Here is a 25,181-nt window from a genome sequence, read left to right on the forward strand (position 1 = left end):
ACTTAAAACAATGGATTTTCAGGAATTGAAAGGATGTGAAAAAGGCATTAAACTCAAAAGTTTCCTTATGCTGGAAGAATGCAAGAACCAAAATGAAAAGCTAAAAGCCTATAATCACAAATGGTAATAGGCTCTTTTAGATGACAATACATCACTGAAATTATGGCTGAGAACATGAAGAGTCAAAGAACAGCATTATCATTCTTGCATAATGCTGCCTACAGGTACAAATCACTTCCCAGCCATGGGTTTTCAACCCAAAGGTCTAAACAGTGAAGAAGGTTCGCAGTGAATCCTATTCCTGCAAGTTCCAAATTTGTCCAAAACACTACATTTAGTTTCCTCTCTCCTCAACTGCTGCTTACTTTACAGCAGTAATAGAGCCCAGTGGAACATAAGTTATGTGTGCACATCATCTGCAGTGACTGTTCCCCATTACACCACTGCACTAAGCCAAGAGAGTGGCATTTCAAAAAAGTTTCTGGATGCTTAAGATCCACGTTTTAACACGACCCATTTAAAGGGAGAAAGAAGACACAAGATAAAGACAAAGGAGTACAATTTAGACTGTTATAGCAGAAAACAAATATAAAATCCACACTACATATCTGAAAGCAGGCCAGGGTGAAAAAGGGAATGCAAGTTTTTTTTCTAAATCATAAGCTAGGGAAGAGAATGGCTCTAGGTCTCCATCTTTTCTACATGTCAAACACAAAGCCCACGTTCCTAGCATTCAAGAAATTCAAAGTGTTGGTAGTACATAGCAATAACCCTTGGGCCACATGGAAGGTGTGCTGGAGGCCTGCCTTTATTTTCAGTGACAGGAAGCACCAGCACTGATGCCTTAGGTTTTAACTTATATTTTTCATATTCTGTACTGCTTGGTGTGTAACTCTGAAGTTTCTTGTAGCCTGTTAATTTCTGCTCTCTTGTGCTAGGTAAACATAACAAAGCCTCTCTGGGCCTGCTCTTCAAGGACACCCAGACTGTCCTAGGTTCAAAAAGTATAAACCAAAAGCCTTTGAGAGGGGGGATAAGCTGATGGGAATTACATCATTAAACTGAAGCTTTAATTGGAGAATTAACCCTGATATGCAAATGAACCAAACTTATAAAAGTGTGAAGAACTCGTGACCTGTCATCCATCTTGGGGTTCATCTTGGCAAAAGCCTCTGGCTCCCCAGGGTGTACCTTTGAAGGCCTTTCAAATAAATACCTACTTTTATTCCCTTACTCCTGTCTAGTCTCTGTTTCTAGGAGGCCTCTTCAGGCATCAGTTCTTTGGCACCCCAGATAGGACAACGAGGCTTCTGAAAATCCTCTGGGACTCAGAAAGATCCAACTCAGCTCCCCCTCCTTGCCAGCACCGGGGGGGCAGTTGCAGCAGTCCAGGAGGCAGAGAAGCCCCAAGAGTCCAGAAGACTCTCCAGATCCAGCACAGAGGCACGTGAGTAAATGAATAAAGGTGGTATTCTGTTGGCACCTGGGTTGGGTGTTAAGAGATCTCTTACAGTTTGTTTAGGGACTCGGAAGAGTCCGGGAGGGGAGGGGGGATTTCATTTGGTGTTTCCCCTTTTTGTTAGCTTGGCAGCTCGTGAGAGCTTGTCAGGGAACTTGTGTGAGAGTTCCAAGGAATTTAATTTTCCCTCTGTTGGTTTGTTGCTAGCTTGTATCCAGCCAACACCCTTTGGCACACAGGCAGGTGGCACTGCGGCTGGGAGGCTTGAAACCTATTTCCAGCCACAGTTTATAAACCCTGGGGTTTTGAGTTCGAATCCTATCTTCTCTAGTTTTCTCTCTTTGCTTAATAGTGTTTTTAGATCGCTTTGCTTTATTTTTGTGAATTTTCTGTTTATAAGCATAAAACCATGGGCTGTAATATTTCTCGTATGGGGAATGAAATACCACAGAACTTGCCTTTAAGTTTAAGTATTAGAAAACTGGGAAAAATTGACTAGCAAAGATAAAACTCTTACAAAAGCGGAATTAATTCGGCTTTCCACAGTGATCTGGCTAGCCATACTTTATTTCTGCAGTTACACTTTCAGAAAATGCATCTTGGTGAGCCTCACGAGAAGCTCACAGTGCTATTGTCTTGACAATTTGGTCCACAATGTGTAATTTTAAAAGCAACTTATAATTACTTAAGCGTTAGAGAACAGCCATGCAAAAACGCAGTCTTAGTTTAACAAACATTTTCTTTTGTCAGACAGAGGGAAAGATTAGCCAGAGGTGTAACTCTAGGTCTCTGCTGTGTGCAGCAAGTAAAGTCAAGTAGTTTTAGGTTCCACTTCATCTCCGCAACCTTCAAAGGCTAAACGATGATCCAGTTAAGAGTTGACAATAAACGCTTAATGGAAACAAAAGTATTCTTTTGACACCTGAATTCTTCTACTCTTCTAAACCAAGAAACAGTATCCATTCTTAAAGTGAGTCATACAATCAGAGTGTGAAATACCGACCACGCATGGGAGAAGTACACGACTCTGTATCAAAAAACATAAGAAATGGACTATTATGCTGGAACTGACACATAATCCATAGGTATTTTAAGGTTTTAGTTAGTTCCAAAATTGCTGAAGTCATATTTGGTAAGAATACACTGGATTACAAAAGAAATTCTTTAGAAGAAAGAGATTGAGGCATTTCAGTTTGTTCATTGGAACAGAAAGCTAAATAAGCCAAGTCTGCAAGCAGCAGCTAAAGTGTAAGAATTTGAGGTAAGAATTTGAGGTAAGAACGTGGGTTAGAACAGTATTGAGGACACTTCTTATTTGCTGATGACCACTCCTTTTGAAGTCTGGCACATTGCTGAATGGGCTTAACAGCCTGGGAGCTGAGTGGAGCTGTGGTCCTAAGAGCTATACATTTTCCAGCTACAGGTCCTGTTTTCCACCAATAGCTTTGGTCCAGCAACTGCATGGCCATACTAGCCTAAACATTCAGGTAAATGCATGCAAGCTGTTTAAAGATTAAAGCAAACACATAATAAAATGATTCCATACAAAGAGCAGCTTAAAGCAAGAACAACCAGTATTAGTCAGTCCTCTAGCTTTGCCATTTGCAGGCAGCACTATTAGTTTCCACCTTACTGAAGGATATCTTGCCTCTCTTCCAAATACCATTTCAGTTCAAGCAGCTGACAAGACTATAAGGGCTGTGAGTATTTCTGGAATCAACAAGTCTTCCTAGCATATGTACAGCCTGAAGTTTCAGTGTGTTGTCCATGATTCTACTGCTGTCAAGACAGCAGTCTACACAAGAAGTGTTCATGAAATTCCCAGCAAGGCTAGAAGGCCATTCTCATCTATTGAGCTGGTTTTAGCTGAGGTAGTTAATTTTCCTCTTTGTACTAAAACCACTGTTGATTTCATCATTGCTGAGCAGCACTTGCACTGCATCATGGCCTTTTCTGCTCCTCACCCCACCAGCAAGGGGGCTGGGGCTGCACGAAGACTTGGGACAGGACACAGCCATTGCAGCTCACCCCAGTTGACCAAAGGGATATTCTATACCATATGGCATCATGCTCAGCATATAAAACTGGAAGAAGAAGAAGGAAGGGGGGATCATTGAAAGCCATGGTGTTTATCTTTCCAAGTACCCATTATGCATGATGGAGCCCTGCTTTCCCTGGGATGGCTGAACACCTGCCTGCTCGTGGGAAGCAGTGAATTAATTCCCTGTTTTGCTTTACCTATTAAATTGTCTTTATCTCAAACCACAAATTTTCTCACTTTTCTTCTATTTCTCCCCCATTCTGCTGTGGGGAGAGAGCAAGTGGCTGTATGGACCTGAATTGCCAGCTGGGGTTAAACCATGACATCCATTAAACCCTGACCAGAAACCAGGAACAGACCTCTTCTTTGCTACAAAAATTAAGTCACATGTCCCCCAGTGTGAGTGATGAGCCAGATTCCTGCAAAAACCAAAGGCTTCTTTCTGCTTCAGTGGTCTCTGCCTCAGAGGTGCAATTATTCAGTAAACATCTTTGCTAGCAGGTTTTAAAAAGCAGGAAATATAGCAATGTCTGTGTGGATTTCAACAGGATTTGGGTTTATAATGAACATGAACACTTTCACCAAAATGTGTATCTGTGTAGCTAAAACATGCTTAAATGGCAGAGTGACAACCGAATCTGTGCATCACTGAAATGACAATAGCAACTGTTTGTGGAAAAAACTTCTCTGTAGTCTTAAGTCACGAAAGAGTCTTTATCATCGTTGGAATAGTCCATGTCTACCCTAAGTCCAATAATTACAGTCCAGTTAGTCACAACAGAGAGGCAAAATTGTATGTTGATTAAACTCTTGGTAGTTCTTTCAATTTCTTCTGGTGCCTGGCTTCTGCTTTAGTCTAAACATTGTATTCAATACTTGCTCTAAACACTGGTTCCCTTCAAAGTTAAGAGACACTGAAATACATTAAGTCAAAGATCCAGTTTGCGTTTTCTCATCTGATCTAGTTTGTGCTTTCTCACCTTCCCAGTGAATAAAACTTAAGCATAACCTGCAGTCCCTTTGTAGCATATTTTAAGTATAAATAAGCAAAAAAAAGCCACAGGCATAGTACATACTCCAGGTACTCTCTAGAATAACAACATACTGGCATTTTCCTACCGTTTCCCACGGGGATAGTGCCGTACATATTCTCCCACGTCATGAGCAGCTACAGCCAGCACCTGTGGATCATCAGAAACCTCCAGAAGTTTTGTCAGGATTCTAGGAAAGAATTTGAAACAATCAAGTCCAGGTTTTGGGTTGGTTTTTATTTTTTTTGTTTTTGTTTTCTTACCTGTGAGGGGGTTTTAATCAGTAATAACTTAAAATAACAAAGCCCATAAGCATAAAAATGCTTTACAAGTCACCCAAAAGTAAAGCTAGAAACTTTTCCAAACATGCAGTTGTACTTAATGAACCAACAACCTGCCCTAATTAACAGAATTATTTAAAGTATTCACTAGAGTCAGTTTAGCAAGGTACATGCACAAATACCTATAACCAAGGATTACAAAATCTCTCCTTTTTTTTATACTTTGGCTTCAAGACCAACAGTTCTGAGTTCTAGATAAGCTGCATTAAAAAGCAGTTCTGTCTGAACTCAAAGACAAAGAAGATGAAAACTATACTGATTGTAAATTACCTCAGTGCCACATGTTATTTTCTTAGCATGCACAGAAACACAGAGCTGTAAGAAGTAGAAAACCGCTTCTCAACTGTCTGCATTTTAATTAAGTAGTTAAACTACCTTTTAGTGGAAAACAGCTGCAAAGTAACACTGTTCTCTAGCCAGTAGTGAGAAGGGGGGGAAATGACACAGATTATGAAGGTTAGGCACAGTTGAAAAGGTTAAACATACAGATCACTGGAAAATTAGATTCTTCTATACCTAGTGAGATGAAAAATGTGTTCTAATCAGAGAAAGTCAGAAACAAGCTGAAAAATTCAACTGGAATTAAAAAAAGGACATCCTGGTAAAATTAAATTACCACAGCCACTGCCTCCCTAGAAGCCAGAAAGTGACAGAAAAAGCACTTCTCAAATGAAAAGAACCTTTCAACACAAAGAGGAAGCAGGAACTTGAACCATAACACTAATCAGATGACACCAAAGATCTATACAATATTGTTAAACAAAATACAAGTCCACCATCAAAGTAGGCAATAGTAGCAGAAGGCACAAAAACAATTCTGTTTAACAGCAGTGTAAGAGTATTAGATTTAGAAAACTAATAAACAGGCAGATAAAGAAAATAAATTTATATGGCTTAAAGCAAGTGTTGTCTGTCAAATGCCTTACAATGCAAAAAACGAAGTTCTGAGATGCAAGAATCTCCACATCATGTTGTGGCAGAGGGTGGGTGGTTTTTTTGTAGGTTGGTTTGTTTGGTTTGGTGTTGTGGTGTTGAGTTTTTGGGGGGTTTTTTTGAGAGTTCGGGTGTGTTAAAAGAACTATTGAAGATCACTGTCTCTGTAGCAGCACAAGCACAATAAATTAAGTCCCAGAACAAGAAGAAATAAATACAGCAAAACATTGTAATCCCTACAGGAAATACTAAGCTTCAACATGAACTTCATGCTGCAGTTTCAGCATCTAAAATAGTTAAGTATAATCCTACATATTCAGCAATATGCCCTCAGGGAAGAATTTATCAGACTTTTGGTGAGGTGTCATGGCAGTCGACATGCACATAAAGCTCAGGATCACCTTGCTCTTGCCATTCCTTCTAACATCTCACATGCTCCACTCAACCTCCTGATTTCTGTTAGATCTGGCACTTAGAAGCAAGCACTGAACTGAAAGAACACCATGTATTTATTATCAGTTAATGACAATGAACATGAGACTACTAAGAGCCAGGCATCATTTCAGAACAGTTTCATACGCCACTCCTTGACTGCAAAAGAAAATATGAGCTTCAGATTCACTTCATCTAACAATCTATGTACTCCAAACCTAGTCCCAACACAAAAGAGACAGATTGCAACATAATGCACTGAGTCAAATTTTCAATGGAATAGTACCACAACTTTCAACTCCCAAATATCCAAGACAGGAGTTCATTACTCAAATCAACACCACCACACAATACCAAACTAAGATTAAGATATAGTAAAAACACTTCTAATCAAATCAAACCTGCATGCAAGTTAAGCTGGAGATATTCCCTCTATCATCAATACATTCTGACCAGCAAATAAACAATTCTGCTTTTGAACAGAAAAAACTAGGCATTCTAAAATAAGCAGGATGTTTTGACTTGCTTTCATTCTTGACACTACGTTGTGTTAAAATGTAAAACCTACGATAGATTCAGCTTCATGTAAACACAGAAAGTATTAAAAAATCATGTGATTCAAGACTTGAAGACTCACTTCAGTAGTTCATAATTCTTCTCATTTAGTCTTACAGCATTCTCCCGCCAAAACTTCTCAGACTTGTGCACAGGACTCCACTCCAGTCTTCCTGACTTGAGCTCAGAACTGTATTCATCAAAGGAGCTGCAACATAAGACCTAAATGAGATATTGGCCAAGCTTCTATGAACACATTGAACCATATGCCCAAGCCTGTCCCTAATAAAGATGGAGCTCAAATTGCTATGATGTATTTGGAAGTCAGTGCTCTGCAGAGTATGAGAATTGTTTCCTGTCTCAACATTTTATAAGTAAGAAAATGCATGCGAGGGAAGAAGAAAAAATTGTTTCCAGCCATACCTCTCTATCCAGCCCAAACACTATTCCCAGAAAAAAAAAAAAAAAAAGGAAAAACCTAAGCCACACAAATGCAACATTTTGGAATTTAATTTGCTTTTTTGCTGGGTTTTTATGTTTTGCCTTCCTCAACCAAGAATTCCAGTCTTTACCTTCCATCCACTTAAACCTTTGACACTACCTACAATATGCATTTTAATTTAGGCACAAGAGCAAGAACTAGGTAAACACTAGCAAAAACTTGAGTTAATCTGGACAGTAGAACTTATTCTGATCAGGTAGTCTTCAGTTTTGACTGGAAATCCTTTAAGTCAAAGCCTTTACAAGTCCTTTAACAAATTATCAGTTACAAAGATCACATACATAAGTGAAGATTTATTTTCTATTTAGCCTCTAAATACTGACAGACAATAGGAAACTAACAACCAGGACATCTCGGTATGCTTTATCTTACTAAATAGCATTTACATATCACAATTCTGTAAGTATTTTAGCCTTAAAAAATAAAAAAGTTCTACCAACATTCATATAACTGCATTTTTAAGTGCAGACTGCAAAGCATACCTAAGGTCCTGCACACTCTCACCAAGCTTGTCCAGTAGAAATTTGATATCTTCACTGATGTCTTCATCATCATATTTCTGCTGATCCAAATTCTCTAGCTGCTTTAAAACTTTACACTGAATCATGGCAAGAGCATATTCTTGGCGAGTTTCTCTCTCAGTAGATTTCTCTAACAAATTCTAGGGAAGTAAAGATGTATGTATTTTGTTTAAGAACAGACTACTTAGAAACAAAGCAGTATTTTTAAGAAATTCTTACCGGAACTTTTAAATTTAGTACACGACAAAATCGACCACTTCCTGAAATAATCTCTCTCTTCAATACTACAAAGTACTAATCCACCTGTTTAGAATATTTTCCACATGAAATTGAGGTGACTACAAAGACTATTCAAAGAAAAAGGGCAGGTTTATATCCCAAATACCAGAATCTCCACCATAAACAACTACTTTTATCTTGGATTATCATGTTAGCTTTCTGTGCAGCAATAGCATAAAGCAAAGAGCCTTAACAAAAAATAACCTGAAATCTTATTTCCAGTTCAAAGTTACCATCTGGATTAGATCAGCTCTTTTCAAGTTTGGGAACATTCCAACTAGACATTTTTATTCAAACAGAAGCTTGTTGGTAAGATTGGAATTACAAGCACAGAATGCAATAGTCAAGTTCCAATGTCATTTATTCATTACATTTCTACCCAATTTAATCAGCTTTCAATTATGTTTTTCAATCAGAGCTGGCCGCCTGCACTTTTTGATAAAGCTGGAAACACGAATCTCATATAAAAAACAAAGTCCTTAACAAACAGAACATGTGTTCATGTAAATAAGACTTAACATCTACCAGAAATAAGCAGTGAAACTATACAGAAGGAATTTGACTGCATCACTCTCGTCACACAGCTATTACACTTAAGGTTTCTTAGATATCAGACATCCTATTAGTTACTGAGGCAGAACACTGCAAATCAATTTTAAAACTTGCAAACTAAAAATAAGTCATATTACTGGTTTTAATGCCCATATACAATTAGCTTTAACATGCAAAAAAAAGCCACCCCCAGTTCCTATTTCAGTAAGAGAACTAAAAGGTAATTCACAGAAAGTAATGCTAATTTACTTAGAGTTAAAACAGCTAATGACAGTAAATGAACAAATAATGAATCTTACATAAGAAAATTCAACAGGTTCAAGGAGCAGGTAGATAAAGCTCCCGAAGAACTCCTAGTTAAGATCATTGCAAGCAGATGTGGAAGTTACTCCAAATATTATTATCTATCTCATACAGCAGTGAGATACTCAAGCTTTTCATAGTAAATTTGAAAGGATATGTTAACAAAGTAAAAACACAAACACATGACTATACAGAATGGATCAGTAAACTGTTCAGTAATAAAAACTGAAGTCTTAAGGTGTAAAACCAGTTCTAGGTAGGAAACAGACGTAGAAGGCAATAAAAGCGTGAAAATGAGGGGATAAAATATTAGGTAGAGAAAGTAGTAGATTCAAAGAGACAGGAGTGCCCAATACTTGTTGCTTGATAGAAAAAATTATTTTGCAGTTATATACCTCAGGCAATTAAATTGACAAAAAGGTGAAATACGTAAAATTAGGAGAGATCAAGTAGTAGAGAAGACATCCAAGTTGCCAAGACTCACGGAGCACCTTCAGTAATGCACAGACAGATCTGGGGAATCATCAAGCCTAGTCTTTCATGCAATTCCCTCCCCCCCCCCCCCCTAAACTGACACTGTGGCATCACACACAAGAAAAGGACTATTTTGCCTCTGCTACCTATTTTAATTTTGCTTCAGAACTCACAACTCTGATGTCTAATTTCTAATCTGTTATGTTCCTGGCTGCCAGTTAACAACTCATCTTCATGCCAACATAAGTCCTTAACGTTGGAGAAAGGCAACAGCTAAGTTACACTCCCCATAGCCTGTAACAGAAACACCTTATTCTTTCTTAGCCTTTATTTAAAAATCTTAGCTTCATTTTTGCTTCCTCTTTTGCCTACTGCAAAACACAGTAAATCTAAGAACTAGCAATTATTTCTCCTACTTTTTATGACCTCAGAATAGGAAGAAATTGGATATAGACTGCTGAGCTTCTCAGCTTTTTCTCTTTTTAATTTTTTTTTCCAGTCTGTCTTGCTGTATGTCCCTGCTTAATCCTAACATTAAGATCTTTAAGAACACAATATCTACAGAGTAAGAGTAGTAAGAATATATTGTAAGAATAGCTCCTACTGAACATCTCATACCACTGTACTCCTTCAACAAGACAAACAGCAGATTCTTATGATCTGCCTTATCCAGAAATCTTTCAGTGGCAGATGTTTTCAGATAGAGACACAGAGTAAGCACCTTCACACAGCTTATCATTGCTAATCAGTAAGTCAGTAAGCAACAATTTCCCTCTCCCCATTCTGATTTGCTTGAAACATTTACTATTGGAGCACAGTCCACATCCAGGAAAACCAACAGCTTCCAAGACCTACATTTCCTTCTCAGGATACCAAGTGTTGCTTTAAAACAGGACTACAAGTCGTTATAGCATGCTGTATTATTCACAAGACTTGACATGCAAGCACATAAAACTAGTAGCATCCATGAACACAAAATGGTACTGTCACAGTGAAAACATCAAGCCTAGGTACTCCGTTATTCCTAATTATCTTAAATAGGACCAGTGATTTGCAGGTAATGCAGACACAGTAAGTCAGTCAATCACTCCTATATGGGTATTCTCATCTGTGTTTACAGATCCACCAAGAAAAGATTTTTGGACTTGTAGATAAAAATAATTTCTCAGTGGGACAAACATATGTATTCAAAATAATATTTTGTTAATTAAAGCTTCATAAGGTAAGATTTATCAGCTATCAGTAGCTCCAGGGTTTTACAGTAGTACCAGTAGGAAAAAGAATCTTGAATTAAGAAAGAGAAACCATTAGTGCCTGTGTTAACATTGTTTTTTTTAGGCAACCTTATTTTAAGAAGGCATTGAATAACAGATATCTATTACTAGTAATAGCACGTCTATTACCTGTAGCAAAACTCAAGTTTACAAAAAGAAAAACCAAAAAAACCCCAGAGAATTAAGCTTCCAATCAGCTTATTGATATGGTCCACCAGAAACAGCTGTGCATCAGCAACATTTTGAGACCTAGGAATATGTGAGAGAAGCACAGCATGACTGCAGTCAACAGATACATACCCGAAATGCTGCAAGGATGATTCTGGTTACTTTCTCTTTGACAGATTCCTGAAGAATATCTGACAGCACGGGAACAATATTGTACCGACGAAGATATTCACACATTTGAGGGCTAAATGCCAGCAGCCACACAGAGAAAATCATCTGATACTGGAGCTGAAAACCGCATTTGTTGCTCAAGACGCCCATGATGCTAAGAAAATTGACATAGCGCACATTTAATTTTTAAATAATGATTACACTGGTTGCATTGCTCCAATCTGAAACACTAAAAGAAATGGTAACAGGAACTCATTGGAAAGAGCTGCTGAGGATGAGCATACACGACACACACTTCACAGTAATCTGCATGACTATTTATCACTGTACAAGCAGCTTGTTCAGAAAGCCATCTTTTAAAGATATGGTTTTTTTCTCCTTAGCCTTAGAGCCATAAAGCAGCTTTTCCCATGTGAACTGATGTGGTACAGTATCCATCTTCTGGTGCACCAAGACGGTTTTTCTACTGGCATGTTTAAAGCATTATTTGTCCTTCTAGAAGAAACAGAGAAACACACAGCTGCTCCTTCAGAGTTAAGAAGGAATAAACAGAACAAATCTACACAAATTGAACTTCTTTCCTTAATTGTACTTGTCCAAGGAGTGTCTGAAATGAGCTGAAGTATTCATTATTTAACAGTGAGTACTCAGAAAATCATCACAGATACGAATATACAAAGTACTGTAGAAAAAAAATAGTATCACAAGATCTCCAAGAAGACATCATGCAGAAGGTTTGCTAAGCTGAAGTTTTGAAAATTTAGTAAGCAATTTACAGGTCCATTCTGAAATAGCTAGCTCAATTTAAAATTTTAAACAGAATCTACATTCAAAAATCATTCTTACCAAGTTTAAGACCAGTTCAAACATGGTGAAACACAGGCTTATTGTAATGCTTTAATACTTGATTTAAAAGCTTCCTTGGTTTCAGTAGTATCATCTTGACACATATGAACATCACTTGAAATTTTACTTCACTAGTAATTCTGACTTTTCTCCATTTCAGTGTAAAGGGGTATCTGCCATTAAAGTGCAAATCATGTACCAACCATCCCCAATAGAGGCATGGATGGCAGAAATATGATTTATAGGCAAGCATTTTTTAAATAAGATTAGTGCCAAGATCTTAGCCTAACGCAAATGTATTTATTAGGAGAATTGGATAAAAGAATGACCTACTTGAAGCCAGACGTGGAAAAAAATTGGTCATAGCTCTAGAAAATGTTTCTCCTTTCACTAATGTTTTCAGACAGAGAAACTCCAAACTCAAAAGACTAGGATGATTAGCAGAAACTCATTTCATTAGTCTTTTCCTATTAAATAATAAACAGAACATCTTCAGCTGAATACAAATTGTTATATAACTGTTCAGATACATACTTAAACAGTTCTTCTTGAACAGGAATTAAAGCCTCAACAGTGCAAGTTTCATTTGTCTATTTGACTGTGCTAATGTTTGAAAACAAATCTCTTTTGTACTCACAGAACACCTCCCTACCACAAGAGAGTTCCATTCAAAAAAATGGTCACTGGGGTATGCACTACTGTAAGTGCAAGTATATCCATATAAATGGAAATAGATGCTCACCAATTGACTCCATCTGCTTCTACCCATGCAAAGCGGTATTCATTGACCCTGAGCATCAGCTGCAGACATCCAGCAACACACTGCACATACTGGGAACTCTGGGTGAAAAGAACAACACATCACTTCTTGCAAGAAGAGTCAGGTAGTAAGTGCTGAAGTACAGTTTTCCAAATTAGGCTTTACTGGCATAAAAGGAGAAGAGTTCTGAATATTAAAGAAGTGTTATGCAAGTGATACCACTTTACATCAGAACATTTGAACGTGCCTTCCTTCAGTATCTATGAATGAAAGCTGTCTTCTGTTTGAATATATTTGCCAGAACCTGTTTTTCTCTCTTCTTAGTCAATTGTCAGCATTACCTTCACTAATACTAATCATACATTAATCAGATGTGCTGCTGATAAAATGCTGTTTGCTTTCTTCCTCCCTATAAGCCTTTTCCTTGAAAGTCTCATAGTAGCTCTCTCACATAATACAAGATCAACCTTTCAAACATTTAATGAAGTAAAGAAGTTAGGCAATCCCATATGAAAAGAGAGGAGGCAATAAACAGAACTGAAAATAAAGAGTAACTCATTCTTTGTCTCTCATGAGAGATTTAAGTCCTTTATGTAAAAACTAAGTCTGTGCATCTGGGCTCAAATCATCTAGAACATCAATTTCCCTGAGAAAGTATTCATTTGCACACCCCGTGCAAATAAAACAGCTATAAACACACAGACAGCTCTCCCACCCCAAATAATGCATTCATTTATCTGCATCAGCAACCCATGTACTATTGAACTTGGAGTTTTCTTTTTAAAGAGTCTGTCATAAAAGCATTGTCTTCCAACACTATTATAATTGAAATTTCGTAATAGATTCCAGCTCTCATTTCCTGTATAAAATGCTACAACTGCATCTCTAATTTATTCTGAAATTAGCCAGGGCTTGCTTGAAAATCCTGCATAAGCTAGATCTGAAATCTGAACACTAATGAAGTTAAGACAATACTTACCCAGCTTAATTATCCTAGAACATATCTGCACTCTCAGCTCTGCTGCTCTGGGACCCTGCCGTGGCACAGCACATTTGTGCAATGCCACAGTGCAATGAATACAGATTTCTGAGCAAGCCAGAGGAGCTCACAGCTCCACAGTAAGTGGTGGTGTGTACTGTGCAACTATTTACTCTTTTATGGCTGTAAGAGGGCTGCCAGTCTAACAAAACCTAACACAGTGGCACACAGATCTGCACATGAAATACTGAAATACTTCAACTTCCATGCTCAGCCCATTGTTTTACACCCACAGTTGTGCACAAGAGTCTTGCCTCTTTTCTACTTTAATCCCCAGACAGGGTAATTTAAGAGGCTCTCCTCTAAAGGAAGCTAACACTTTGAAGCCATGACTACATTTACAAGAAGAACAAATCCCAAGTTAAGTCTTCTGAGAAACTGTGACCACTTTCAGGCTGCAAAAGGAACAAAACACCAAACTGAATTCCACTCCAGATTCAAGAACTATGATAAACTTCCTCATCATGCCACACCACCACAGAAAATCCAGTTAGGATGATCATTTGCATTTCTTATACTGCCACAGTTCATCTCGAAGCTCGGCAGCTATTATAGCTACATGAAATTCAATACTAAAAAAAAATATTGATGCAAAAAGGACACTATTTTCCTGTGAATTCAAGCTATTCAAATATGAAAAGCTTACAGCTTTGAAAGCACTCTTGCGATTTCATGCTACAGTGGTTTAGGGGCAACATCAGCTTTAGTATCTGATGTGCCCTTTTCTAAGTCCTGCACAGCACAACAGCCAAAAGCTTCTCAGTTTCAGGTTTCTTCTACAAGTCCAACACCTCAGTGGTAAACAGACAGTACTGAATCATAAAATCATTTGGGCTGGAAAAGACTTCTAAGATCACCAAGTCAGGGGCTCAGAACTGTTGAATATTAAATTAATTTTGTATGATTTGTTCAAGTGTCAACAAAGAGAATCTTAGTTGATATCTACAGCTTCAACAAGACAAACTACCTTGTAAAATATACACTTCCACTGCCAACGTTCTATGTGAAATCAGTGTTTAAAAATACTTTTGTTTCTTGGCGCCATCACCTGGCACTCTGTTGTACCGTTCTGATTCCAAGTACTTCTTATCACCGGCACCAGAAGAGATCTGCACCTTAATCCGAGGAGTGGATATCACCTGCCCAAAAACAGCAGATTGACAGATTTCAAAGATAAACTCACATCACTTGTGGAGACTGCTCCTGTATCCACAGAACCTCCTGTACCACGTAGTTTCTAGGAAAAGATAAAATAAAAGTTTAAAATCAGAGTTGCTTTTCACCCTTAAGGAACAGTTGTTACCAAGTTTCTTTCAGTTCTCCAACCCGTCTAATCATAAGAAAAAAAAATTTAGAATCCATTAGATATTTTTCCTGCTTAATATATTATTGCAATATATTGTATTTATTTCACACACACACTTCTTGTCTAGAACAAGATGCTTGGAGCTGATTCTGGTATAGCAACACTTAATTTTTAATTATTTAAGTGTGGATTAACTCAAGGTATTTATTTATCTTAGCATCTGCAACCTGTACTCTTGCATCTTTCTGAAGGAAATTCCAACTTTAAGATTCTCCTTCCAAAGGGAAAAAATAAAACTCCTTTTTAATAAGCCCAGTTTAGAAAACTATGAAAAATATACCATTACTAAACGTACTGAACGTTTCTCGGCTCTCCAGAATCCACTTCTACTACAACACTAAGAGAATGAGTGACAAATCACTGTGTTTTGAAGGAAAAATGTCCAAAAATGAATACAAGGGAGAATGATTCATCTTTGAAGGATAAGCCAGAAGTGGTTCATACTGAGCTAATGCCATAAAAACATTGTCCAAATAAGTCAGAATTTATTCAGTTTCAAGAGACAGGACTAAAAGCAAAAGCTTTGTACTACAGTAAACTGGGAAAAGGTTTTGAAATTCAATTTCTGCTGCCATGTGATTTTTCTTGCAGCAAAAAGCTCTGATAACCCAAACAATAGAAGCAAGACAAGAAAAACCTTATGTCGTATTTTCTCAGTGTCCAAAAGAAAAAAAACTGTTAACTAACAGAAAAAGCAAAAAGCTTTATCATTAATTTACATTTCAAGGACTAGAGTAAAACATTAAACTACCAAGTTAAAAACTAAGTGTTTGAATAAAGAACACTTAGCTTTAAAAATGACAAAATAAAATTGCCTTTTAAAAAAACAAAACCAAAAATATACCTCTTGTTTGCACATTTATACATTCATATTCTTGAAAAAAGTTTCCAAAGTTACTGTAAAGTTTAAACAAAAGCAGCTTTTTACCTGTGAACTAAGCTGAGTTTTAATCCAGTTGAAATAGTAATTCAAGTCACTGCCTTCCATAAGCTCCCTCCCCCAAGCAGCCAGTTTGGCAATAATTCTTGCTGCCTGAAAGAGAATACAATAAACAGATGTTTTTAAACACAGCAATTTCAGAACTCAGTGAGAAGTCCTGTAAACTTTGGAAACCAAGTTTAGATGAAAGACAGTCCCTTGCAGAAATCTACCTGTTTTCTATGTAGGGGACTCTTCATGCCCAGTAATGTTTTTTCTGTTCAGCTTTCTGCTGCTTCTACTTCCAGTAACTCATTTATTTTCATGATGTTATCAGTTACCTGTAGCTGTTGAAGCTCACAAGGCACCAGTAAAGAACTCAGAAGGAGTTGGAGGGAAGCCGTCGATGGGCTACTGCTGTATGACACCGCTACAGTCAGAAATCAATCAAAAGCAAGACACTTGATGGCCTAACACATGCAGGCTTGATTTAAGCACTTGTGCCAATACAAATGATAAGAGAGTATTGAAGGTTTTTTGTACTTAAACTGAAGGAAGTCATCTACAAGAAGGGAGAAGCTTCAAGCCCAGAAAAAGAAGAGCAGGAAAACAAAATGGAAGGTAGAATTTAAGAATGAAGTTGGGGAATAAAAACGTGGTCAGGTTAAGAATTTTCATGATGCCTATGACCCAAGAATACTTAAAACAAGTTTATTTCTACATCAGTCTTTCCAAATTATAATTGAAGTAAATTTATGTTGCAGCCTGAAGCTTATATCCAAAAGCATTTGAGTCAGCTTATATACAAACAGGCAGTGTAACCAAGATTTTACTGAAGCAGGGATTCACTTGCGTGCACACAGTTCCATGATGCAGTGAAGACACTATTCCAGCCACCCTTCACCTTACTGCATTCACATGTGCAGCACCACCACCACTGATTTCTTGAGGGATTACTAGTGTGAGCCTGGAACAACAATCTCTACACCAAAATGTGTCCAATCCCCTTCTGAATTAAACAAGCCCATAAAATCCCTCAAGCTTTAAAACACGAGATACTAGCTCTCTAGTCAACCGTGCTTCTGAGTTAAAACTGCTACCTGGCCCCTGAATGAGAGACCATTTATGCTCAGCAGAATTTGAGCCTACACAGAGGATGAGTACTTGTATCTGCTTAAGCAGATGTAATGATGGGGTATCAAAAGCCTTCCAGTGCGCATAGTAAAGAGGAAAATAAAATAAACCCAACAAAAATAAGACAATCCTAAAACTTGGTTTTGAAAACATTCAAGTGCTTTTAAAAAACATGCACAGTACTAAAAGGTGTAATAAGGCAGCAAATCTAGTGGATCCACTCAAGGTGGATTCACTTCACATGAGATTCTTCGTGACTTGTTAAATTATTTGTATATTTCTGCAGTACGTAAATAAAACAATATCTGAATAACACAAATCTGAGTAGAGAAATGCTGACCATCAAAATTTCTATACCATACATTTAAAAGCCACCATTCCACGGAGATTAAATAGTTTGTACTGCAAGGGTCTAAAAGTTATGCTTTACCTGCATATTTGGGCAGTCACAATATTTGACTGCTCAAACTGCAGTTTTGCAGGATGGGTCTTCAGTAGTATTACCACCAAAAAAACCACAAAATAAACCACACTGACCAAAAAAAACCCCTAGCCACCTCCTCCCTCAGCTACACCAAGAAACAGGATTCACATCCATGCAGTCAACCGATTAGATTAAAAAATTAATTAATTAAATAAATAAATAAATCAAGCCTGACATTTTTCTTGAGAACATGTCAGCACACTGTTCAAATTGCAGTACAGCCCCAAACACAGTTGCACTGGCCACATCCCAGGGCAAACAGCATGGCTTGCTCAGTGTCCTGGAATCCTTGCACCCCTTCTGCCACTGCAGCCTAATGCAGGCCAGGTGTGTGGGTTTGTAGTTTGAGCCTCTGATTTGGCTCTACCGTATCATGCCAGCACAAACATATACAGTGAAGAATAATCCATAGCGGCGTGGTTTTCTCTTCCTCAAGCCATAATGTAACTTTCATTGTTGGAAACTGTGGTCTCCACTAGGAATTTACAGTAATAAAATCACATTTTTGCCCCACAAGAAAAAAAACCTGCTGAGATGAAATGGCCAGTTCTCACCACTGATGACAGAAGAATATTAGGATTCCAGAAAAGTTACTCCATATACAGGAGCAGCAAACACTAGTAAAGCATAGCAGAAACCACAAACTGCACATGGGTGTATTGGGTTTGGCTGGGATGGACTTAGTTTTCTTCAGAGCATTCCATATGATGCTGTGGTTTAGACTGGTGTCCAAAACAGTGCTAGTAACATACCAATGTTCTAGCTGCTGCTGAGCAGCACCTGCACAACATCAAGCACTTCTCTGTTTCTCACTCTACACTTTCAGTGAGTCAGCTGGTAATCTGAGCACATGAGAAAATAAGGTTCATCGAGGCAGACATTTCCACTGCACAAGATGAGAACTTAAATTCTAGTATTTGTACAGCATTGACTGGCAGCTGTGATAAACGTTTTTCCAGTATGTTTTACTGTACTTATTAATTCTAAAATCCCTGCTTTTCTGAATTTTTTAAATCTGCCCTAATCTCCCAGAAATAAACCAATGTCAATAAACAATGTAACTTTGCTTTTTAAAATGTGGTTAGGCAAAGCTTGTATTAAGAATGACCCGTCTAACCTATAAGAGGAAAACTTTCCAGTCCAGGCAGAAGTTTAGCTTCAAATTCCAAAATCTCCTGAAGAAAAATAGAACCAGCATTTTTCTCTACCATCTTCAGGGACAGGTTCATTCAGAACTTACCATATGCACAGTGAAGAGATCTTGTCGATTCAACATCGGCAGAAAATAGGACCATGCAGTGTTTTTACCACGTTTTGCATAATCAAAGAAGATGCAAACACGCTGATGATTTTCCTGTAAAAATTGAGAGAGAGGAAGAGATGACAGACTTCTAAAAGCATTCAACATAGAGCAGTTATTTGCTCCTTGTTATGTTGGCATAAATTATCAGAGTGTATCCTAGCTTGTGAGAGCCCATGGAAATTTTTCAGTTAGACAATTACTTGTGGATACAGTTCATTTCAGCACTCCAATATTAAGGTTGGAGATTTGGGGCGGAGGAAACAAACCTTGAATCCTCAGTTGTATCTCAGTACTCCAATAACTGCTTGAGCAAAAAGAAATATATTCTTTTGAACATGCAAGTGGAGTAAGGCAAATGAGAAACAAGCTAAATACTGTAATTTTTTAAGAGGAACACTACTTTTCATCCAATCAATTATGCTTGATTGAAGTCCATACAAAGTTTTCAACATACTTTTACTTCCATGCAAGAGCCTGTTGTTCAACTTCTGCTACAAGTGAAACCTTGGGGGTGTAAATTAGCCTTTCCATTCCTCTCATCTTCTCTCTCAGATGAGGCTGCAACTGATTCAGCAGTTATCTCAGGCAACCTGCATATCTAAAAGAGCACACACTCACCAGAGGTCTGTTCTCCAGGGCTCCTACCCTGAGCCACAAGAGACCACAACTACCTGAGCCTTTTTAAGTATTTCCCCTAATAATCACTATATAAAGCAGCTATTACAGTTCTCCTTATAGCAGGCCAGAGAATAGGCCATACAATCATAAAGGCAAAAGAAAAGCTCTGCTGTTTCCTAATAGGCTAGAATATAGACGGACAGTCTCCCAGAAAAATCTAGCATTTGAATTCTTGCTTTTCCTCAAGGATTTCCATATGCTTTCCAATCTGGTGGATTGGAAGCTTTCCTTCTGAAGAGATCTCCCCATTGAGGTTAAACTACTGCGACCAAGTACACAACTCGTTTCAAGGAAGGCAAATGAGAAACAAAAGGGTAGTATCTCAGTCTCCACTATCCAGACATTTTAATTTTCAAACTCCCCTAGACAGAAAGGCTTTTCTCCATCAGTTCTGCACCCTATTATTAACTCTAGGGACCAAGAACCAGCTAGGCAAGCCTCCTTGTTGGAATATGATCCATTAAGCACAAGATGACCTGAATGCATCCATGATCCAAACAGTGGCATCTTACTAAACCTTAGAACTTCAACCAACCCTTCCTTGAAAGTAACGGTCTTTACCTCAAAACACAAGTTTTCTCACTTTTACTCTTCCAATTCTCTTCCCCATCCCACTGCTGGATGAGTGAGTGAGTGGCTGTGCGGTGCTTAGCCGCCAGCTGGGGTTAAACCACAACAGTACTGTACCACATGGGATGCAAACTGCTGCCCTGATCAGTGACTGGGGAAGCTCAGATGTCACCAGTAATCTGCCAGTTATAACCCTTACAGTGACCCATTCTCTACATGGCATGTGTAAAAAAGCACCCAGAAATGTTTTCAAAGTTTGTTGTTCAAACTATGAAATAAATAAAAAAGTAAGATCTCAGGAACACATAGCCTTTGGTGGAAAGCTTTTACTCTGTGAGGGCCTGTTTGATGAGAAACGGCAGTTCGATCAAATAAATCAGTTAGCATCTGCTTGTGCTAAACAGTCTGGCTAAAATAGATCAAAACTTAGCAGATCTATGAGTTCAATTTACAACATAACTAAGGAGACAGACAAGTCTGGAAGCAGAAATGCTGAAATAACTTTAGCATGCTGTCAGTCAGAAGACTCATCTGGTTTGCTGCTAAGGTACAGGATCAAGACAGAAGGGAAGGAGTGGAAAACTCCCCACGGCCCTGGAATATGTAGTGTTGCACCTTCCTAGGAAGCTACTGACTACACTGACAAAAAGAAAATTCTGAAGCTCTCTCACATCAACAGTTGAATAATTTAGCAGCTGTCATTTCTGAAGAAGCATAATGAAGGTCACTCGGGTGGTACTGCTACCTGCACCAGCTACAGTGTAGATTCTTAAAGATTTCATAAGTAACAGACTGTGCAGTGTGACAAGGTCACTAATCCCAAGAAATTGTTCCAAGAATTTATCAGATGAAGAGAATAAGAAATGTTTCCTCAAGGATGCTAACACTCTCCACCTTCAGAAGTAAGCAGAATGACAATAATCTTAGACGGTAAACACCACGCTAATTTCACATTTGCCAGCATTCAAAAGAAATCTCTTAGAAAGGTCATAAAACCAGTAAGTACAACTGCTGGAACAATCCTACACACCCAAGTGGGCTTTTGGTGAGCTCAAAACACAGTTGACATAATTTTTACCACCTCACAAGAGAAGCACAGAAAGATGATAGAATAACCACAGTCAGTCATAATCAGACAAAAGCTGGATACTGCTACCTGTGATAGTTTCTCGAAGTTTCAGCTATCAAACTCAGCTATTATTTCTCTCATGAAACTGCAGCAAACATACTTTCTCAAGGCAAATTTTACACAGAGTCAATGGCACTATGACAGGCCATGTCCTTGAATAATTTCTCGCTTAAAATCTTTGAATGTACTGAATTAAGATGAGTCAAAGACTGGAGACTTCATATTCACTACAGGAAAAATGGGGCAAGACTATTTACATGAGCATGTATTGACAGGACAAGGGGGAATGGCTTCAAACTGGGAATAGGTTTGGATATTAGGAAAAGATTGTGAGGCACTGGAACAGGTTGCACAGGGAAGTTGGGGATGCCCCATCCCTGGAGCTCTTCAAGAACAGGTTGGATGGGGCTTTGAGCAACCTGATCTAGCCGAAGGTGTCCCTGCCCACAGCAGGGGCGCTGGAACCAGATGACCTTCAAGGTCCCCTTCCAACTCAAACCATTCTACAATTCTATGATACTGTTCTTGTGCCCAGGCAGTCTGCAGAGACCCTGCCCTAAACTCACAGTCTCACCTTTACTGGCCACTGTGCTGCTCTCTGACAAAAATCTTAGACCTTAAAAACGTGCAGCCGGGGTTCATAAGGTACCACTGGCAGTATGTTCCATGCCCAGATCATGACCAAAACAAAACAGAAGTCCCGTTTCAGCCTTGTTGAGTAGAGATGTCACAGGTTAGGAAACTGAGATAATGCCATGTGGATGCCTGCACACAAGCCCTCTATGCCAGCAGCAAGACATCCCTGAATCATGCACACACACAGAGCATTGCAAAAGTCAGTGCAGCTTTTTGGATACTGAAGCAGAATTTCTAAAGTGAAACATGCATTCAACTTCAAACAAAAGCAAATATATAGTGTCCACCAACATCTCTATTCTCCTGTGTCACTATAAAGCCTGAATAATTTAAAGCCATTATGTTTAACATTAAGAATTCCATACATGCCACTTCTGGGGCAGGGTAAGGCCCAAAATACAGCCATGTCATAAAGTCAAGAAAACACATACATCTAACCACTTATGACAGAAACAACACAGCAAAAGAGAGGTTTCTGTGACTACCAAGAACTATTCCATCTGTTCAAGAGTGGGCCAGTGAAAGCATTACCTGTGGGGTACTAATTCCACACCACAGGAGATTATATCAGCTGTCATACTGTAACTGCAGACTATGTGCTAATCCCAAAGCACATTAGCAAAACAAGACCTACGAACACTCACAAGAAGTCCTGAAAAAGGGGAAGTGAAATGATGACTTTGCTGGCCGCTGATGCACAGAAAGCAAGACCCATTCCTCACAAAAGTAGCTGTAATAAACAGAGTCCTCACACACTGAGCCAAAGTTTGTCATCCAATGTGTCAACCAATACAAGGTATTCCCAACTGAGTGTCCTAATCAAGGAATGACTCTGAGGCTCATTTTCATCTTCTCTGCTTCTTGATGTTTGTGTCACACTTGAAAAAAAGTAAAACTAGAAGAGAAAAAGTGACCAAGCTACAGATGAATGAATTGGTGCCGCCACCACTAGCTATTATCCTGTTATCCTACATGTCAGGGCACTCACTTAAGGCTCCTAATGCGCAGACAGGCACCTTAAAGAACACCATGGTCCCCATGTTATACAAACATATATATATGTTTGCATGGAGAGGTTCACAGTTTTCAACTTGCCTGTTGAAATACTGAATAGTCAGAGCTGGAATTAGAACTCACATTGTTCACCTCCTATGGCAATATCCTAAACCAATAGCACTAGACACATTTCAGTGTAACCTTGCACCAATATAACATAAAATAGGAGAAGAGAAACTATCAAACACAGATAGTTTATGTGAACACTAAGAAAAAGCCTCACACAACTCAACCCATCTTGTTACATCACTCCAAATGCCTTCTCTCAGCCTACTTCAGAGCAAGGAAACATAAAAGTGGGACTATCTGATTCAGTAAAGCCTCCTCCTGAATTGTCCCAGTCAGCTCAGCAGTCCTGAGACCAAGTTTAATAGCCTACTCTTATAAGCCACTGTTGTCCACAGCTACAAAGAGCTCTATGTTACATTGAATAAGAAGTTCCTGGTTTATAATTAAACCATGCAGAATTTCAGAACATGTTGTCCTAAACAACCTATGATGGAAACCTAAAGCTGCAGAAACGACACCTTCTTGCTGAGGGTGGCCAAATTAACACCTTCATAAGAAAAGCTTCAACAACCTCAAGTGTGAAGTCATATCCTCCCTATACCACAGGAAAAGGCTGAGGTCACAAGTCACAGAATCTTAGAATCATTTAGATTGGGAAAGACCTTTAAGATCACCAAACCCAACCATTAATCTAGCACTGACAAGTCTACCACAACATAAGCCAATATATCAAATATAAAAAGTATTTAGAAAAAAATTCTGCAAATTAAGATCACATAAAATGAAACCACTATGCAACACTAGCCTTAACATCCAAGTTTTGCATTAAACATGGTTGAGAACCAACAGACAAGCATACAATTTCATTTTATTACCAGAATTCGAACATACTACAAGACGAAGTTACCCTTACAACTTTAGGTCTAACATTTAATCTCTGAAGACAAGATCTGAAAATTTAATAGAATATTTTTAACACAGTATGACAAACACCTGAAGATACGTGAATTACACTAAGGAAACATTCAAGCATGCATTTAAAGACTTAAAAATAATACAGATTATTGACCTACTTGCAGCATATCATCAACCATAGTCAGAATGTACTGAACAGTCTGTTCCTTGGAGATGTGAGTCATCAAGTTTATAAATGTTTTAGCACACTAGAAAAATAAGAGAGACATTAAAATGAATATTAGCAATTGTCTTCATTCCTTTTGATAATATAAAACAGGACCTTATTAATTCACAGTTGTCTTACATAAGCATTGAGCATCCCAACATCTTATTCATTTACAGTAAGAGATGAATAAATTTGACATTATCTTACAAAGATAATTTTCTGTCACATTGGTTGTTACCCTTTACAAATTCTTTTATGGCTTTCAAATTAAATACGTACTTGCTAGGGAAAGCCACCAACCTGCTTTGTTGAAAGTCAGATTAGAAAAGTCTCCCTCAGCATCATTTTTTTTTTATCGTAGTGAGAAGATCAAGTAAATTGACAGAACAGCAACTAAGTCAGACATAGTACAAAAAAAGTTTCAGCAACTTGAATGGGAGGGAGGAAGACAGGTTACTCCTCTGTTCACTTACTATATACCTTATAGAGAAATCTTTGTTCATCTTTGAAGAATATCACCATTTCAGCAACAGGCTGAAATAGTTACATTACTTTTTACACTTCCTCCTTCTCCTTCACCACATTCAACTAAAACTGAGAGAAAATGGAACTCTGAACTGCTACATCGTAATTATATAGTGACATGTAAGGCATACCACATATGTTTCTGTTACTATGGAAACTCTGAACCGGTACATAACAGTAACACAGTACAATTTGGAGAGAAAAGAAATACAAAACCAAAACAGAGAACAGCCTAAAATTGAAGTAGAAAAAACTGATAGAAATTTTTGTGTGTTGAATGCATCTACTCGTCCCCTTCCTCCCTGCCTCCCCCCAATCCTCTGGATGTCTGATACTCTGTGCTAGAACCTCAGGGTGAGATTCTACTGATTCAAATATCATTAAAGTGTCTTTGGGCATCCTGCCTGTACTCCTTTAAGGGCAAAAGCCTGATTCAGTCCTGAATCAGCTCTGTCCAATGCAGAGGTCTCATATCTTACCATGCCTAAAATGACACAAGACACCCATGTCTAACTGAATCCACCTTAGCAGACAGTGGATTCAATGCTGTAACTAAATTAGAATTGCT

General features: G+C 38.3%; 1 protein-coding gene across 1 annotated transcript in view; it reads right to left on the bottom strand.

The window, feature by feature from the left end:
- ATP6V1H (ATPase H+ transporting V1 subunit H) overlaps positions 1–25,181 on the bottom strand; it is a 52,430-nt gene that overhangs the window by 16,738 nt on the left and 10,511 nt on the right. Inside the window, exons 4-12 of the mRNA XM_032125216.1 lie at positions 24,039–24,128; positions 18,825–18,938; positions 15,976–16,080; positions 14,865–14,918; positions 12,625–12,722; positions 10,998–11,190; positions 7,777–7,955; positions 6,875–7,000; positions 4,620–4,721 (exon numbers count right to left, since the gene is read on the bottom strand). Coding sequence (XP_031981107.1) covers positions 4,620–4,721; positions 6,875–7,000; positions 7,777–7,955; positions 10,998–11,190; positions 12,625–12,722; positions 14,865–14,918; positions 15,976–16,080; positions 18,825–18,938; positions 24,039–24,128 — 1,061 coding nt within the window. The remainder of the gene's footprint in view (positions 1–4,619; positions 4,722–6,874; positions 7,001–7,776; positions 7,956–10,997; positions 11,191–12,624; positions 12,723–14,864; positions 14,919–15,975; positions 16,081–18,824; positions 18,939–24,038; positions 24,129–25,181) is intronic.

Source organism: Corvus moneduloides, chromosome 1, assembly GCF_009650955.1.
Source record: "Corvus moneduloides isolate bCorMon1 chromosome 1, bCorMon1.pri, whole genome shotgun sequence".
NCBI classification, from domain to species: domain Eukaryota; kingdom Metazoa; phylum Chordata; class Aves; order Passeriformes; family Corvidae; genus Corvus; species Corvus moneduloides.